The sequence below is a fragment of the Muntiacus reevesi genome, chromosome 2 (assembly GCF_963930625.1).
Source record: "Muntiacus reevesi chromosome 2, mMunRee1.1, whole genome shotgun sequence".
Lineage (NCBI taxonomy): Eukaryota > Metazoa > Chordata > Mammalia > Artiodactyla > Cervidae > Muntiacus > Muntiacus reevesi.
Genome location: NC_089250.1, coordinates 56996969 through 57014299, shown reverse-complemented (window position 1 = coordinate 57014299; position 17331 = coordinate 56996969). Strand labels below are relative to the sequence as shown.

Sequence of the window (17331 nt, the reverse complement as noted above, 5' to 3'; positions counted from 1 at the left end):
CGCATTCTGCCAACCAGCAGCCATCTGTACACAAGATGCGCTGCCAAAACCTCTGAGGTCCCCAACGAGCCTCTGCACCTTCCCACCCTTCCCTTCAACAGGAGGGCATGTGTTTTGCATCTTCAGGGGACTGGGGCAGAGCTCCATCAGTCAGAAGTTGTGTAAGGGCCTGGCATGGCTGGTCCAGGGGCCGTAGGCCACGTGGCACTCATTAACGACTGTCTGTTCAATGATTATCTGCCTGGGTTTATTGTGGTGAGCCAGTCCAAAGCATAACTGATCGTGGCTGTGATCCAAAGACCAGCCCCTGACGTCAGAGTCGAGCCTCTCTGGGTGTGGCTGAGGGGCGGGGCCTCTCTCCTTCTTGGAATTTAAAGGCCAGGAAGTTCTGCCTCCAAACCCCAAACAGGGCCTTCCCACTGGGAACGCACGCTCACCCGCGGGAAGAGCCTTGCAAGAGACCTTGGGCCTGTGACCTGATCGTCCAAAAAGAAGAAAGGTAGGCAGAGCCTGTTCACATACGTTTCTAACAAACTTCAGCACTAATAGGAACTGGTTTTCTTCTTCCTCCCAGCCACGACGGTGACCCCGACAAAGTGTGCGGAGTTGAGGGCATCTGTCGTTGTCTTTGTTCATGAAGCCTGTGCTTTTTCTATTGCAGGGAACCTCAGCATCTGTTCCCCCCAGCCCAGCTCTGCAGAGATGCCTCCCCAGCTCTCAGATGGCCTCAACTACTCAGCCAAAATCGTCCAGGGCTCCCTGGACAGCCTGCCCCAGGCCGTGAGGGAGTTCGTGGAGAGCAGCGCCAAGCTGTGCCGGCCCGACCAAGTCCACATCTGCGATGGCTCCGAGGAGGAGAACCAGCAGCTGCTGAGACACATGGAGGAGGAGGGTGTGATCAAGAGGCTGAAGAAGTATGACAACTGGTGAGCACAGCTCTGCCCCCCGGCCTTGGCCTTTCTCTCTACCCAGGGCGCAAGTGGAACGAGGAGGACGTGGGCCTCAGCAGAGCCAGGGTGGGGCTGTGTGGTTTGCAAACTCTTGAAAAACTTAGTAAAAGAGCCAGAACCATGTAGACTTAATTTTATGACGTTTGCAGAGCAGCCCAAGTCATCAATGCAGGGGCACGTGCAAACTCTCTTTGCAAACCAGGTCCCCAGTTGAAAGGAAGGTCCGACAATCCCGGTCCTAAAACACTAACTTCTGGTCTAGTGAGTGTCCTTCTGACCACGTCCCAGTGGATGTGGCTGTGTCTGCATTGATGGAGCATCCTTAGTGCCCTTGGTACCTGCCAGGTGCGGGAAGAACATGATGATGAGAAAACTGGCCCCTTCCTGAATGGTCCATGACTGAGGGAACCTAGGGAGCAGATGCCATGCAGAATACCAGCACTTCTCTAATCCCCACCTGTGTATTTTCAATTTTTAGTTACTTATTTATTTTCAGCTGTGCTGGGTCTTCGTTGCTGCAAGGGCTTTTCTTTAGTTGCAGAGAGCGGGGGCTAATTTCTGGTTGCAGTGCCAGGGCTTCTCATTGTGGTGGCTTCTCTTGTTGCAGAGCACGGGTTCTAGTGTGTGGGGGCCTCAGTAGTTGTGGCTCCTGGACGCTTACACACAGGCTCAGGCTTTACAGTTGTGGTGAAAGGGCTTAGTTGCTCCATGGCATGTGGGATCTTCCCAGATCAGAAATCAAACCTGTGTCCCTTGCATTGCAAGGCAGATTCTTTACCAGTGAGCCACTAGGAAAGCCTCTAATCTCTGTATTTTAAATTTTTTTTTTTTTGAAGCTGGTTGGCTCTCACGGACCCCAGGGATGTGGCCAGAATTGAAAGCAAGACGGTCATCATCACTCGAGAGCAAAGAGATACGGTGCCCATCCCCAAAACCGGCCTCAGCCAGCTGGGCCGCTGGATGTCCGAGGAGGATTTTGAGAAAGCATTCAATGTCCGATTTCCAGGGTGCATGAAAGGTGAGTGAAACATTTATTTGACTGGGTACAATATCAGCAAACCTTTTATTATCATCTCTATCCTACCGGTAATTGTCTCAGGAACTCCCATTGCTCGGAGAGTCATAAGTTCCACATAAGGATTGGCCACATGTTGAAAATGTACATCTCAGTTCTGATTTTATAGACTGCCTTGGAGGACCAGGAAAACAATTTCTATGCTTGTGGATTTAAGATAGCTTGGTGGAACCCAGCTGCACCTTTATGAAAACTTAATTTTGCTGTCATGGTCACCTTTTCATTTGGTATTGTTGAGTCGCTAAGTTGCGTCCTACTTTTTGTAACCCCATGGACTTCAGCATGCCAGGCTCCTCTGTCTTCCACTGTCTTCTGGGTTTTGCTCAAATTCTTGTCCATTGAGTTGGTGATGCCATCCAGCCATCTCATCCTCTACCACCCCTTTCTACTTTTGCCCTCAATCTTTCCTGGTGTCTTTTTCAATGAGTCGGTTCTTCACATCAGGTGGCCAAAGTATTAGAGCTTCAGCACCAGTCCTTTCAATGAGTATTCAGGATTGATTTCCTTTAGAACTGACTTGAGTAATCTCCTTGTAGTCTACAGGACTCATCTAATCAAGGGGCTGGTGGCAAGCAAGATGTGACGTTGTTGGAGGGGGATCATGAGAAGGGTCATGACTGGCGGTTGTCTGTGAGTCTGGGGTTGTTTCTCACCAGCTCCCACCTCCCGGCCCACAGGTCGCACAATGTACGTCATCCCGTTCAGCATGGGGCCCCTGGGCTCTCCTCTGTCCAAGATTGGCATCGAGCTGACAGACTCACCCTACGTGGTGACCAGCATGCGCATCATGACGAGGATGGGCACTGCTGTCCTGGAAGCACTGGGGGACGGCGAGTTCGTCAAGTGCCTCCACTCCGTGGGGTGCCCTTTGCCTTTAAAAAGTAAGCACATTATTTCAAAATCAAAAGCCGGAATTAAAAAAAGAAAAAGCTTACCCTTAAACTCCGTTGGGGACCTGGCACACTCATGTGGGCGTGTCCTCCTGCGCAGAGCCTTTGGTTAACAACTGGGCCTGTAACCCCGAGCTCACACTCATCGCCCACCTGCCCGACCGCCGAGAAATCATCTCCTTTGGGAGTGGGTACGGCGGGAACTCGCTCCTTGGGAAGAAGTGCTTTGCCCTCAGGATGGCCAGCCGGCTGGCCAAGGAGGAGGGGTGGCTGGCAGAGCACATGCTGGTAAGATGCAGGGAATTCTAAATGTGTGCAGCCGAGGGTCGGGCAGAGGAGGGGAAGTGGCAGACCCCTACTGCATTAGCATTCCTATTAGGCATCAGCGTTTCAGTGCTCCAAGGACATTGGGAATTCCATCAATAACGAAGAATGGCTTCCAGGCCCCCTCCTAGACTAGGGCGTGGACCTCTAGGGCAGAAAGGAACCAAGCGCTTCAGGAGAAATCTTGTCTCCAACAGATTCTGGGCATCACCAACCCCAAGGGTCAGAAGAAGTACTTCGTGGCTGCATTTCCCAGCGCCTGTGGGAAGACCAACCTGGCCATGATGAACCCTACCCTCCCAGGATGGAAAGTAGAGTGTGTGGGTGATGATATCGCCTGGATGAAATTTGACCAACAAGGTGACTCTTTCAGGCCCAGGTGTTGATGATAATCATTGGACCTTAGTGAACTTTTGGGTTTAAACATGCCAAATCCTCCCAAGACCACAGTGTCCAGATTTTTTAATTCAGTTAGTTCTTGCAAAAGCACAGTCATATGTATTCCATCAGCTTTCTTTAATCTCATATCCAATCTGGGTTGAAATGGGACCTTCTATCACTGTTTGTTTACATTTTGTCTAGTTGCTAAGTCATGTCCGATTCTTTGCAACATGGACTGTAGCCCACCAGGCTCTTCCGTCCATGGGATTTCCCAGGCAAGGATACTGGAGTGGGTTGCCATTTCCTTCTCCAGAGGATCTTCCTGACCCAGGGATCGAACCCACATCTCCTGCATTGACAGGCAGATTCTTTACCACTGAGCTACCTGGGTTGGTTAAAATAGTTTGATGGGAAACTGGTGAGAAAGAGTCAAAGTTGATTAATAATGCTGGCATGAGACAAGAGATTCTGAGGAGAAGGGAAAAAGTACAAAGACTTGAGAATTTGGTGCAGAAATTAACCTGGCAAGGTATAAGATGATATGCTTTCCTTCGTACTCACTTCCACTCCTTGATTCTCACTTCCACTCCTTGATTTAAAACTTGCCAGGTAACTTGCGGGCCATCAACCCAGAGAATGGGTTTTTTGGCGTTGCTCCGGGAACCTCTGTAAGGACAAACCCCAATGCCATCAAGACCATCCAGAAGAATACCATCTTCACCAATGTGGCCGAGACCAGTGACGGGGGTGTTTACTGGGAAGGCATTGACCAGCCACTGGCCTCAGGCATCAAGCTCATTTCCTGGAAGGGCAAGGAGTGGGACCCCAAAGATGGTAAGCCCCCCAGGAAGCCTGGCGCCCCAGCCCTTGGGTGTGTGTGCTGGGCCAGACGCTCAGGGCCCGTCTCCCCTTGCTGCTGTAGGGGAGCCTTGCGCCCACCCCAACTCGCGGTTCTGCACTCCGGCCAGCCAGTGCCCCATCATTGACCCTGATTGGGAGTCTCCAGAGGGCGTACCCATTGAGGGCATCATCTTCGGAGGGCGTCGGCCTGTTGGTGAGGCTCCCCAGCCCTTGGGCTGGGACACGGGTGTGTCACTCTGGGGGGACGTGTCACTATAAGGGCTCACGTTCCGTGACCTGGTTGGGAGGTGTCAGGGATACGGAGCTCCCTTTCGCAAATGACAGGGCAATGAGCAAGCTCGGGCAGAGAACTTAGCCTCTGGCCACTAGAACTCCTGGGTCCTTGTCCCAGGGATGTGGCTCCCAGGCTGACTTCGGCCACGTGGCCCCCTGCCGTGACTCTGATGTGGCAGGCCCGCCCTTTGCTCTGGAGCTGCAGCATCAGCCCCTTTAGAAGAGAGACGAGACACAGCACATCTTTCCACTTGGGAGACGGCATCGCGGCCGAGGGGGCCGGGGGTCAAAGCCTCTAAGGAGCGTTTCTTTCTCCTGCTAAAGGCGTCCCTCTGGTCTATGAGGCGCTCAGCTGGCAGCACGGCGTGTTTGTGGGGGCGGCCATGAGATCCGAGGCCACGGCAGCGGCGGAGCACAAGGGTGAGTCTGGCCAAGATCCGGGGCCGCCAAGAAGGGACAGTGACAGCTCTGTCTCTGTGTTTCTCTGTCTCTCTATTTTTCTGTCGCTCTGCTTCTCTGTCTCTTTCTCTCTCTGTCTCTCTCTGTTTCTCTATCTCTGTGTCTCTCTGCTCTTTCTGTCTCTGTATCTCTGTCTCTCAGTTGCCCCTCTGTCTCTTTATCTCTCTGTCTCCCCGTGTCTCTCTCTGTATGTGCAGAGAGGTACAGAAAGCCAGGCGGCCGTGTCAGCAGTAAGTGTGCCCGTAGTCCTGTGAGGCTTCACTTACCCACAGAGTCCCCTGTTAACAGGCAAAATCATCATGCACGACCCGTTCGCCATGCGCCCCTTCTTCGGCTACAACTTCGGCCAGTACCTGGCGCACTGGCTCAGCATGGCCCAGCGCCCCGCAGCCAAGCTGCCCAAGATCTTCCACGTCAACTGGTTCCGAAAGGACAAGGCTGGCAGGTTCCTCTGGCCCGGCTTCGGCGAGAACTCCCGGGTGCTGGAGTGGATGTTCAACCGCGTGGGCGGGCAAGGCGGCGCCCGGCTCACGCCCATCGGCTACATCCCTGATGAGGGTGCCCTGGACCTTCGGGGCCTGGGGGATGTTGACGTGAAGGAGCTCTTCCACATCTCCAAGGAGTTCTGGGAGGAGGAGGTGGAAGAAATACAGAAGTACCTGGAGGAGCAGGTGAATGCCGATCTCCCCCCAGAGATTGAGAATGAGGTCCTGGCCCTGAAGCAGAGAATCAGCCAGATGTAACCAGGTTCGCCTGACCATCCTCCTCCAATCCATACAACGCACCAGGAACGGGAGACACGGTGCTTCCTGAATTCTCACCGCCTGCAGCACTGCAATGACCGCACCCAGGGGCTGATTGAAAGACACACCTTAATTTTTCAGATAAGATCATACAGCAGACTGAAGCTAGTCACTAATGAGGTTGGGGAGGGAAATAGCAGGCTCCAGGAAATAGCAAACATTCATGATACAATGCACCTTTGTTCAACTTAGGGACACTCAAGCAGACAGTCTTCTTTGTCTTTTCCCTTTAGCTGTATCAGTTAGCCAGAATGCACAGAAAAAGACACTTGAGCTGTATATATGTGTGTGCACATGCGTGTGTGTCTGTGGACTGTTGTCTAAAACGTATTTAATGACTTTGGAAAAATCTTGGGCAAGATTACCTACTAGTTGTTGCTAGAATGCGATGTTGCTTTCTTATTAATATGTGTGTTTAAATTATTTTTATATACCATGGTTCCTTACCTTTACATAATTTCAACATTTTCCCCTAACACTTCTTGGGAAAAAAATCACAAAATAAACTTTTATAGAAAAGATGAATTTGCTTGCCTGGTTTTTCTTATCTGAACAGCCAAGAAGAGGGGACTCGGATGAAACCTTCTGTGATAGAATCCCCTTAAAAGAACGTGGGGCTACCCTGGTGGAGGGGGGTGAGCTGGGGGATGGAGGGAGCCAGATGGGGAGGCGTGAGCAGAGAGACTGTCATCCAGAGGTGACACAGCACGATGCCTTGGGTTTTCTGAATTAACTTGAAGCCGTCGATCAGTGCCCTTGAACATTCACAAACCTTTAAATTGTGGATCTTGGGTAAGTGGAACAGGAGAGTTTTTTTTTTTTTTAATCCAAGTATTAACATCAAAATGACTGAGGGCGGGGAGACACCCAGACATGTCCTGTATGATTGAAATGTCAAGAACCAACAAACAGATGTGTCATCGCTCAGTCGTGTCCGACTCTTTGTGACCTCATGGACTGTAGCTGACCAGGCTCTCTGTCCATGGGATTTTCCAGGCAAGAATACTGGAGTGGGTTGCCATTTCCTTCTCCAAACAAGAGAGTTTAAAGCATGCTTTTTGACAAAACCTTGGGGCTGGGGGCTCGGCCTTTCACAAGAATTATATCGTGGTCAATTTCACAGACTTCTGTCAATAAATTCTCTTTTGAGCAACTCTTTTCTTCACTGTCATCCACTGGGAAGAAGAATAGAGACAGAAACATCCTTCAGAAGAAAACAGCAAAAGGCATTGATGGAGCACCTTCTGTATACAGAGCATCATGCCTTTGATGGGCTCAAGGTGGGCTGCCTTGTACCTTCCTCTGGTCCCTCTGTCCTCAGTGTTTATTGGGGACCCCGGGCAGTTTGAACAGATCACACGCTGGACCGGGCACATGCATTCAATAGATGCACAGGACTTTCTCTAGCTGCTGGTCTCCTTTCTGGGCCAGCTTTCCTGCTCAGCACACACCAGGAAGTCAGTTCTCCTCAGCTCTGCTCGCTTCCACAGCTTATAGACTCACTGTCCCCTTAAAGTCCTGTGCTGCTTCTGGGATCCATGTGGATGGGCAAGCTGAGATCCACCCGATGTTATAGGTGGGGAAACCGAGGCCAAGTGGGTCCTTCAGGGCTGCCAAAGGGTAGCCAGAGTTTTCTTTCCCTTTAAGGAGCTGAGAGCCGATGGGGCTCTGCCGACAAAGTGTCATGTTCTGATAGCAAAACCACTGACAGCGAAAAATCATTGAACTGAATTAAGCGCTATCTGCTGTATTAATTTAAATCAGTGGCTTTCAGACTTGTTTCTTCCTTTTCGCTACAGAACCCATGCTTGACAGATATTCTGACTAAAAAAAACCCAGCTTCTAAGGGAGACAGAACAGGAGGCTGCCCACCTGAGGCTGGGCAGGTGTCGGGACCCAGGCCTCCTGTTTTCCTCTTTTCTACTCTTTGGGGGCCTCTAAGGAAGTTTCTTGGACCCCTGAGAGGAACTTTCAGGATATAGCTGGGGCACTGTTTTTAAAATGCAGACCCTGGACTTTGGTGTCCTATTCTAGGCTCTTGGAGGCTTCATCTCTTTTCGAGCAAAGCTGTCTACCTCACAGCTCCCTGCGCACAGCATCACCCACCCAGAAAGCAGACTCACACAGGACTGTGTTGCCACCTGGCCCAGGAAGCCAGGGAGACAGCCTGGAGGAGGTGTCTTAAACAGAATAAGAATTTTCAGGGAACCAAAAGGACTCAGCTCTCGCCATTGGTGCCTAAGTTGGTTTCCCCAAACCTAGCTAGCTGTGCTTCACCCACCTCCAAATCCTAGTTTCTGTGCTGAGCCCACAGTAATAGGGACACTAGGACCTTGATGGCTGAGATTCTATCGTTGAGCCTGAGCTGTCAAGTGAAGGCAAAAAGGCAGCTAAGGCCAAGGCCATTCGCAGGTGATCAGACTGAGGCCTTGAGAGTGGCCCTTTGCTCAGGGTGGGGGTGAGAATGAGAAGTCAGGCTCCTGGTTCCTGATCAGCCCTCCCCACAGTACACATGAGTCCAAACCAAGAGAGGTACTGACGTCCTCTACTGGAGTCCAGTGTAGCAGCTGCCCCCTGACCTCCATGGGTTCCCGGAGCCCTGCTGGGGTCTGGGTTAAAGACCAGAACACAGGGGATACACAGCACGTATTGCACCAGGACAGCAAACTTGTCCCTGTGTTCACCTGGGCATCCGGGGGGAATCCAGGGGAGTGGGGGGTGGTGGTGAGGAGGGGGCTCTTGGGGGCCTTCTCCCTTCTCTCCTTCGGCCCGCCCTAACCCACAGTCTCTGGTCGGCCGTCCCCCACCTCTGGGCCACACAGCACGTACCTTCCAGGGTTCTAAGGCCACAGGCATGGGCTCTGGAGGCTCCTGGGGCTGTGCCCTGGCAGAGCGGTGACCCCTGCTTTGTCCTCACCGTCAGCGATTGCAGCAACAGGGACTGGGTTCCGTCATGTATGGGAAAGGGCCGGCTGCCTGCCCCCGGCCTCCTGCCCCCTTCCTTCCCTGAGAGTAGTAAATACTGGTGACCTTGGACACCTCCCAGCTCTGCCTTTGACCAGCAGTGTCACCTGAAGTGACACCCAGACCTGCAGCGTGGCATAGTAATAATGCCCCTGCTAGAGTCCAAGGAGCGTGAAATGAGCAGGCTTGCTCTGCACAGGTTCTGGGACTCGGAGGGTCTGGGTGTGAGTCACTACCCTCCCTCCCTGTAGCAGGGTATCCTCAGGTGATGACGCACAGCTCTGGAAACCTCAGTTTCCTCAACTGTATAATGGGCTCCACTCCACTCTCGGCTGACATTCAATACAATGGGACTGGAAGTAAGAAGCTGAAACCCAACCCCGACCCCCATATGGGCTGATGGGGAGCTCCTGCCCCAGCTCCCGGACTGGCCCCAAATCACCCATCCCAGGTCCTCCCCCAGGACCTCCAGACCTTCCCACACAGCGGGGGGTCGGGGTGGGCGCTCCCAAATCTGATCTCTGGATTATCTCTGGGTGGTCATTACTCCCACTGGTTTTTAAGTATTTTGAGCATAACTCCTGTCCTAGCCCCACCTCAATGTTCTGATGCTACACAACCACCCCCCAACTCAGAACTCTGATGAAAACCATAAAACTTGGCAGGAGGAGAAGAAGCCCTCAAGAAAACCTTGAGTCCACTGACCTCATTGCAGTGCAATGAGATCCAGTTTCCTCCAAGGGGAAAACTGGGGGCTTGAGAAGGAGACAAGGTTCAGAGGGAGTAAAATATTACAAAGTGGGTTTTTCTGCCTTTTGGAAATTTTGCCTTGCATTTTCTTGCATGGGAAACTGAACACAGTGGGACCCCTGGGAGATGCTCTACTTGGGTTCTTGTTAAGTATCACCTCCCAGGATCACAGCACAGGGCAGGATGACTGTGGTTCTGATTATCACACAGTTGCTCTCAGGCACTGTGTTCTCTCTGCCCCAGCCCAGAGGTTTCTTTGATGCTGCAGAGCTGGGATTCAGGGCTGCCATGGAGGAACAGCAGACGTCACTGGCCCACAGTGACACCATGGTGGGGCCCAGAACACACAGGCCTGGCTGACACCTGCCACATCTTTCACTGACATATTTGTTCCTGGGGACCTGCTTGTCTGCCACCTGCTCAGCACCGTGTGGCCCCCAGGTAACAGGGTATGTAAATGTGTGAATATTCGCACACCAGACCTGCCAGCCCAACGGCAGAACCTTTCTCCAGGCGAAGCCATTTTCAGCAGAATATGCTGTAAATATTTGTTCAGCTCAGGAAAATAACTTTAATTGCATAATTAAACTCAACGTATATGCTGATTCCAGACAGGATGGCTGGGAGAAGCTGAGGCCACATCTGTCCCTTTGCGTTTGTTGAAGAGAGGAGCAAATGGCTTGTTTGTGGAGATATTGCTCTGGTCCCTGTCTTTCCTCTGTGCAATGAGGGCTTGGAGAAAAGTCAGAAAGGATGGAGGAAGGGGCTTAGTGGCTTCTGGAAAGAGGAGAAAGGGGAACATTTCCCCAAATCAGAGAAGCAGAGCAATGGGACCCCACCTCTCAGACAAGATTTGCACTGTGTATTCCAAATGTTCTAAGCACATCCTACCTTCCTTGGGTAACTGGTAACTTAAGCGAATAATCAATACACTAGACTGAATGAAGAAGAAAACATTAAATCCCAATGGTTAATTAAACCCAGCATTCCTCACTAAAGTAAGCATATAAACATAAACCCTGAATGGAAGGAGCTAGCCACAAAAGACACATATGTTGTGTGGTTCCATTGATGTGAAATGTCCAGAATAGGCAGATCCACAGAGATAGGAATTACATTTGTGGTTTCCAGGGGTCAGGGGTCAGGGAGAAAGATTGGGGAGAAATCACTAATGGACGCAGGGTTTCTTTGGGGGCTGATGAAACTATTCTAAAATTGGATTGTGGTGAAGGTTGCGCAATCCTGTGAATATATTCTAATAAAAGCTATTAAATTTTACATTGTAAGTGGGTGAATTTGATGGCATGTGAATTAAAGCTCCATGAAGTGATTGAAACAAAGAATAAATACAATAAAAACAAAAGCCTGGCCTTGTGTTAGAAACCAATCATCTGCCAAGGCTCTGAGATAAAGGCCTGGATTGCCATGTCACAAAGGGAGATAACAGTGGGGCGGCCAGGAAAGGGAATGTGGCCAGGGTGGAGGCAGCCTCTTGGGCTTCTTTCCTGGAGAGCATCAGGAGGATTCAGAGAAATGGAAAAGGGATGGGCTGATTCATTATGGGATTCAGTGCCATTTAATGCCTGGCCTGGTTTCAGATGATCATGAGCACCCTAAAAGTCATCACAGCAACTGGCAGAGGAGAAACATACCAGCAGCCTGCAGAACTCCTGGAGGCCAGCAGGTGGCAGAACTGAGACCTCAAATTCCAGGTGTCGAGGGGTCCTTAGCAGAGGGAAGAATCCCTGAGTTTGGAGGCCTTGGGTCCCAGCCCCCTCTGACAGTGGATCTGAATCTCTCACAGTGGAAGAGGGGCTCATGTCACCCCACAGGGGAGGGCGACACTCTGGTGCCCTGGACCCAGAGGCTCCAGTCCCAGCAGGAGGGCCCTCAGCCCTCCCTGGAAGCAGAAGAAGCCTGCGGAATGGACTAACCGTAGGCGCCAGGTGCAGTGCAAATGCTTCCTCTCTGAGCCTGAGTTTCCTCAGCTCTACAAGACTGCCCTGTCTTGCCCCCAGAAAGTCTCTCCTACTCCAACCTGCCACTCCTGGGATGTCCCCTTGCTCCCTGTCTGTTCCACTGCCCCTCCTGTATTGCTGAGGTCTTCCAATGCCAAGACCCAGGGAAGGGCAGTGGGGAACAGGAAACTCATGAGCATACCAACAAGTTCCCCTCGCCCCCGCCCCCATCCTGACCCAAAGCCTGGCTCCCCCACGGAAACTCACAACCTGCTGCTGGTTTTGTTTTTGGCACAAAGCTTAGACAGTGGGACCTTTGCATCTCCCGGGGATGGAGGGGACCCGCTCTGTGGCAGCTCTGGGACCATCCAGCCAGCATCTGGAAGACCTTGGCTGTCACTCAAGTGAAGATTCCTGGAGGGTTCATGGCTACTTTTTGGGATCTGGGTGAAGATAGTCCTCTGTATCCAGTGGGGAACCCCAGCTTGTAGTGGACTCTGCCTGGGCTGAGGATCCTGAATCTGGGTTAGTGAGCTTCCTGGGAGACTAGTTCAGCTCCTTTGGGGTCTCCTGGACTGACCTCTGCGCTGTGGTTTTCCCTTCCACTCCCACTCCCCACCCCACCACATCCTCCACCCCCTGGTAGTGGAACACTCTGCTCTCCGAAGTGAACTACCTTCTGGCCTCGGTGGGCACGGAGGCAGCACTGTCTGTCCGAAGCCTGGGCGAGGGCTTCATCACCATTAGGAGCAGGGACCCGGGAGCCGGGGCCCCGAGTGACTCAGGCGGCAGCTGCTCCCGTCCTGTAGAGCTGAGTCAGAGCCATTAGGCGATAGGAGATGAATTTACATTTTGAATTAACTCAGACCATCAGAGTGCTTCCTCTCGACCCGGGGAAATTAAACATAAAGTCAGAGGGAGCTGTGGACTGGGAGCAGGGGCTCAGCCAAGCGTGCCAGATCAGTGTTTCTTTTTATTTTTTTTTTCAACAGGCTGCAGGCGAAAGGGGACAAGAGGACACTGCCTGCCGCAGAGTCAGCTCAGGAGAGAGAAGATGGAAAGCTGAGATATTCTTTCTCTCTTCTTCCTTGGGCAGAAGCACAATAAATCCACATGGCAGAATTAAATTCTGATCTGTCTGATTTCCTCCATTTCTTCCTCCTCTAATAATGGTTATTTATTGAGTTCTTATTATGTGCCCGGCAGTTAGCTAAACACTTTAGAGATAAGGCAGAAGTGAATTTGTACCTTCCCTCTCCCCGGATCCCTTTCTTTATTTCCTGGCAGGGAGGGAGTCTGAGGGAAGAAGAAAAGAGATAGTTTTATTAACGACACAAGGCTCAGTGACTTATGTTGGGAAGTTTTCTTCGTTTTTTCAGATGGATCACTGGGAGACCAGAGGCCCACAGACCCCCTCCCACAATGAAGTGCACTGAAACCCACCCTCCTCCCCCCGAGTCACTGTGAAGGGTGCCCCCTGGGGTTGTGCAGTGTAACCTTCTCTTGGGTGCCCAGACAAGAGTCTGTAAGACTGTCCAAGTCAGAACAGACCTCAGCGGGCAAGCTGAGGAGTCTGTACCTTCCTGGGACCTCTGAGCCCGTCTCCAATCAGCACCCATGGAGGTTTATCCTCCCGGAAAGGAGATCCTCATTTTGTGTGGAGGAGGCTTGTTGTCACTCCGTGCCATGATCACTCCATAGGGTGGCCCTTTATCTATGGGGTCTTCCAGCCTTCACAGGCAGATTGACTCCTGAGAACAGTTTATAACTCAAGTTGCCTTGAATTGACTTGGCCCAACGTCAGGTCCTTCAAGTCTGAACCCAGATGGTCAGAGGTTCAACGTCCTGAAACCGCGGATGTTGGTTCTCTTTGGGAGGCAAGTGCCCCAGAACCCCTCTGACACATTGGTTACAGTCACTGCACAGATGTGGGGGCAATAACTGAAAACTGGGGTCTGGGCTGGTTGCTGCAGGATAAGACTTTCCTGCCACTCAGAGTGAGGAAACGAGCTCCGATGGGCTGTTTCCAGCTGGCCGCACCCCCCCCCCCCCCCCCCCCGCCCTTGATGGCAGGTCTCCAAGATCAATTCGTCACTTTCCATTGAACAGTTATTGAACGCCCTTTGACTGTCTGGCACTTAGAGTCAGCCCAAGTGCTTAGAGGAGCTGATCAGGATGATCCTTCCTAATGAATTGGTCCCATGGGAGGCCTTGTCCTTTCCCCAGGGTCACTGAAAAACTTCAAGCCTCAAGTTATCAGGAGCATTATTTTCTGTGAAAAAGAATCCACAGGTTTGTTTTCTTCTCCGTTCAGAATTTCTGGGTAGTCAGCCTCCTAGCTGTCCCTCAGACTTCGTAAATCTTCCTGGAAGCTGGGTTCATCTTCAGCCCTCCTTCTCTCCTTCCCTTCCTTCCTTTCACCAATCCAGCCCTACCCTTCCATTTAATCACCCACTCGCGTCCTCCCTCTATGCCCCCATAGACCTACCATCTGAACATCCATCCAATAGACCATCCAACCTCCACTCAGGGGCTCACCTAATCTCAGGGTCAACCAGCCGTAAACTCAGCATCCATCCCTGAGCCACTCCTCCATCTTCTCACCAAGGCCATACAGCTATGACGCTGTGAGAGCCAGGATTTGAATCAACTCAGCCTGATTTTTCTCTAGATGGCATGCCTCCAGGCCAAAACAGCTGCTCAGCTGGATGGAGAAGAAGAGCCAGGTGCCCTGTGGGTTGAAGACAGGTTGCTACAAAGGTTCAGAGAGAGGGGAGGGGTGAAGAAGGTCTAGAGGAAGTGGCCTTTGAGCAGTGTTCCTAGTCAAACCAATCAACCCTAAAGGAAATCAACCCTGAATATTCATTGGAAGGACTGATGCTGAAGCTGAATCCCCAATAATTTGGCCACCTGAAGCAAAGAGCTGATTCATTAGAAAAGACCCTGAGGCTGGGATAGATTGAGGGCAGGAGGAGAAGGGGACGACAGAGGATGAGTTGGTTGGATAACATCATCGACTCAATGGACATGAGTTTGAAAAAACTCTGGGAGGCAGTGAAGGACAGGGAAGCCTGGTGTGCTGCAGTTCATGGGGTCACAAAGAGTAGGATAAGACTGAGCAACTGAAGCTTTTCCTAGACTCCTCTCAGATTTGGAAAACCAAGATCTAAAGGGCAAATAGAGGAAATCCAGGTGGAGTGAGGAGTGTTAGTGAATGTCAGGGTGGGTCAAGGGTGGAATATGTTTGCCGATGGGTGGAGGGTGAAGAGAAGGTAGATACTGTGTGGACGGTTAAAGGTGGAATGGATGGAGTGTGGCCTGGGCGGAGTGAAGGGTATGGATGGTGGAAGGAGGGAAAGGCAGAGTAGGTCCCAGGCTGGTGCAGACTACAGAAAGCCAGGCCGTGGAGTTGGCTGGGGTTCATTTGTTGGCACAGGGAGGTAGGAAGCCTCTGGTGATGGGGAACATCCAGCGAGAGGAACTCAGACCAAGAGTAGACTCTGAAATTGTGCACTATCCTCTTTGGGGGGGGGGGGGGGGTACCAGTGGCACTAGCCTTCTCAACCTGGGAAGATGGGCCCAGGTTGTCAGGGAGTACAGCCCTAGACTGTCTAGCCAAGGCTGAAGAGGGGCCGGGCTGAGGGTCTCACCATTCAGCTCTCACAGCAGAACTCAACAGGATGTGAAGCAACTTGAGCCAGAAAACAAGTTGCTGTTAGGAGCTTGGCTGCCTGCAGTTCAGAAGACGACGTCTCTGTGGTCATTTCATAATGGCCTGGTTTTTCACCAAGAACAAAGTGGCAGAGGAACCCAAACGACTTGCCAGGGTCTTGCCTCTGGCAGGGGAGAAATCTATCTTTTATGGTTTCTGACATAAGTGCTAGCCTGCTGTTATGCTAAAAATCTCAGCATCTGAAAAGTTTCAAGCTAATTTTGAGGGGGGAAATTAGATGCCAAGCAGCTTTTAAAACCCAGAGGATCTTGGGTTTAAAAACTTGGTTGTCAAGGAAACCCTTTCTCTGATACTTCCTTGCCACCACGTTATAAATTAATCCCCCTAACTGAAGGGTAATTCAGGTGATTGGTGGCACAGCTGCAGACAGAGGAGATGGCAAGGGGGGCCCCAACATTTCAGGGGACACACACACACACCTTGGCCCTGGGGAACTTGGACCTATTAGTGTCCCGGGGGCTTGAAGTCACCTTTGGAGGAGAACGCAAGCCAGCAAACAGCTGCACACCGTGTTCTGTGAAAGGCGCACAAGTGATTGCTGAAAGGAAACCTTAAATGTCACGCTGCTACCCCGTTGGCTTGGAATAGGCGAAAAGCTTTGTGAGCCAGTTAATGAGCAGATTGTGCAGGCTGAGGTGTTCCGGCCCCTGCGGCCTTGTTCATGGCTGTGGTGCCAGGCATTAGCTGAAGCAATTGTTATCTCCATCTTCCAGGGGGAGGCAATTTAAGTGTTCGCTTGTGGTCCCAGTCATCCAGCAAGTTATCTGCCCATTCATCTCTCTCTCCATCTGTTCATTCATCTAATTGTCCATCGGAATGTCCATCCACCCTTCCTCTATCCACCCACCAAACCAGATATCCACCCATGCATTTATTCATCTACACATCCATCTGTCTGCCTGTCCATCCACTTTCTGCCCCCACAACCAAGAGTTGGATGGAAGAATGCATGGATGGATGGATACAGGGATGTGTAGCAAATAAGTGCATATTTACCCTCCCAAACATCTACCTCCAATTACTTATCTAGGGGTCTACTTGCTTATACATTCATCCATCTATCCTCAGCCCACCCTGTCATCCACCCACCCATCTACTTAGTAAACATTTACTGAGCATCCATGGTCCAACAATAGTAGCTTCTATGGAGTGCTTACAGCGTGCCAAGCACTTGCCAAGCATTGCGTCTTTGGTTCCTTTGCTCAGTGCTAAGGCTGGGAAGCTAATGTTGTCCCCATTACATAGATGAGGCACTAGAATGGCTAGTCAGGATGGGACTTGGATTTTAACTCTTCTCTCCTCCCTGGGGGCAAATCCCCAGAGAGGAGGGTGGTGGGTTTGGCATCATCCATTCACCAGCATTTCAGCCCTAAGTGCAAGATGTGAAGGATGAGGGGACCAGAGAAGGTGAAGCATCAGGAGAAAAACCACAGCCAAAGTTCCAGGGCCCAGAGGCTCTCAGGCAGGGGCCCGAGACTGGCTGCCCTGGCTCCAATCTCCTGCCCCAGCGGGTGTGTGTTCGTGTGTGTGCACGCACACACACACACACACATACACACACTCTCGCCCCCCGTATCTGGCCTTTCCCACAAGGTAAACACTGCCAGCGTGGTCAGGGAGCCGGTGCCAAGGTGAAAAGTCCACGGGTCAGAAACCTTAGAGGCTGAGGCCAAGCCCCCCGGGAAGTGTTCCCAGAAGCGGAGACCTTTCTCCCCGTGAGCTCTGCCCTGTTTCGGAGGATGCCCAGTAGACAAACTGGTGCCCTTGGCTCTGGCCTCTGCCTCTTCCTTCCCTCCTTGCATGGTACCCCATCCTCAGAACCAGTTTGGTTGTTGGTGGACTCCTCGACCCCCTGACTCCTGACGCATGGGGAAGGGGATTCTGGTCCACAGCAGAGGAAGGGGGACATG

General features: G+C 51.7%; 1 protein-coding gene across 1 annotated transcript; it reads left to right on the top strand.

The window, feature by feature from the left end:
* Nucleotides 1-362: 362 nt before the first annotated feature.
* Nucleotides 363-6541, top strand: PCK1 (phosphoenolpyruvate carboxykinase 1). The gene is made up of 10 exons (XM_065921739.1): nt 363-499; nt 662-926; nt 1787-1968; nt 2703-2906; nt 3016-3203; nt 3437-3599; nt 4230-4454; nt 4543-4674; nt 5079-5174; nt 5502-6541. Exons 2-10 carry the CDS (start codon nt 703-705, stop codon nt 5954-5956), a joined length of 1869 nt encoding a protein of 622 aa, XP_065777811.1. The 5' UTR covers nt 363-499; nt 662-702; the 3' UTR covers nt 5957-6541.
* The last annotated feature ends 10790 nt before the right edge of the window (nt 6542-17331 follow it).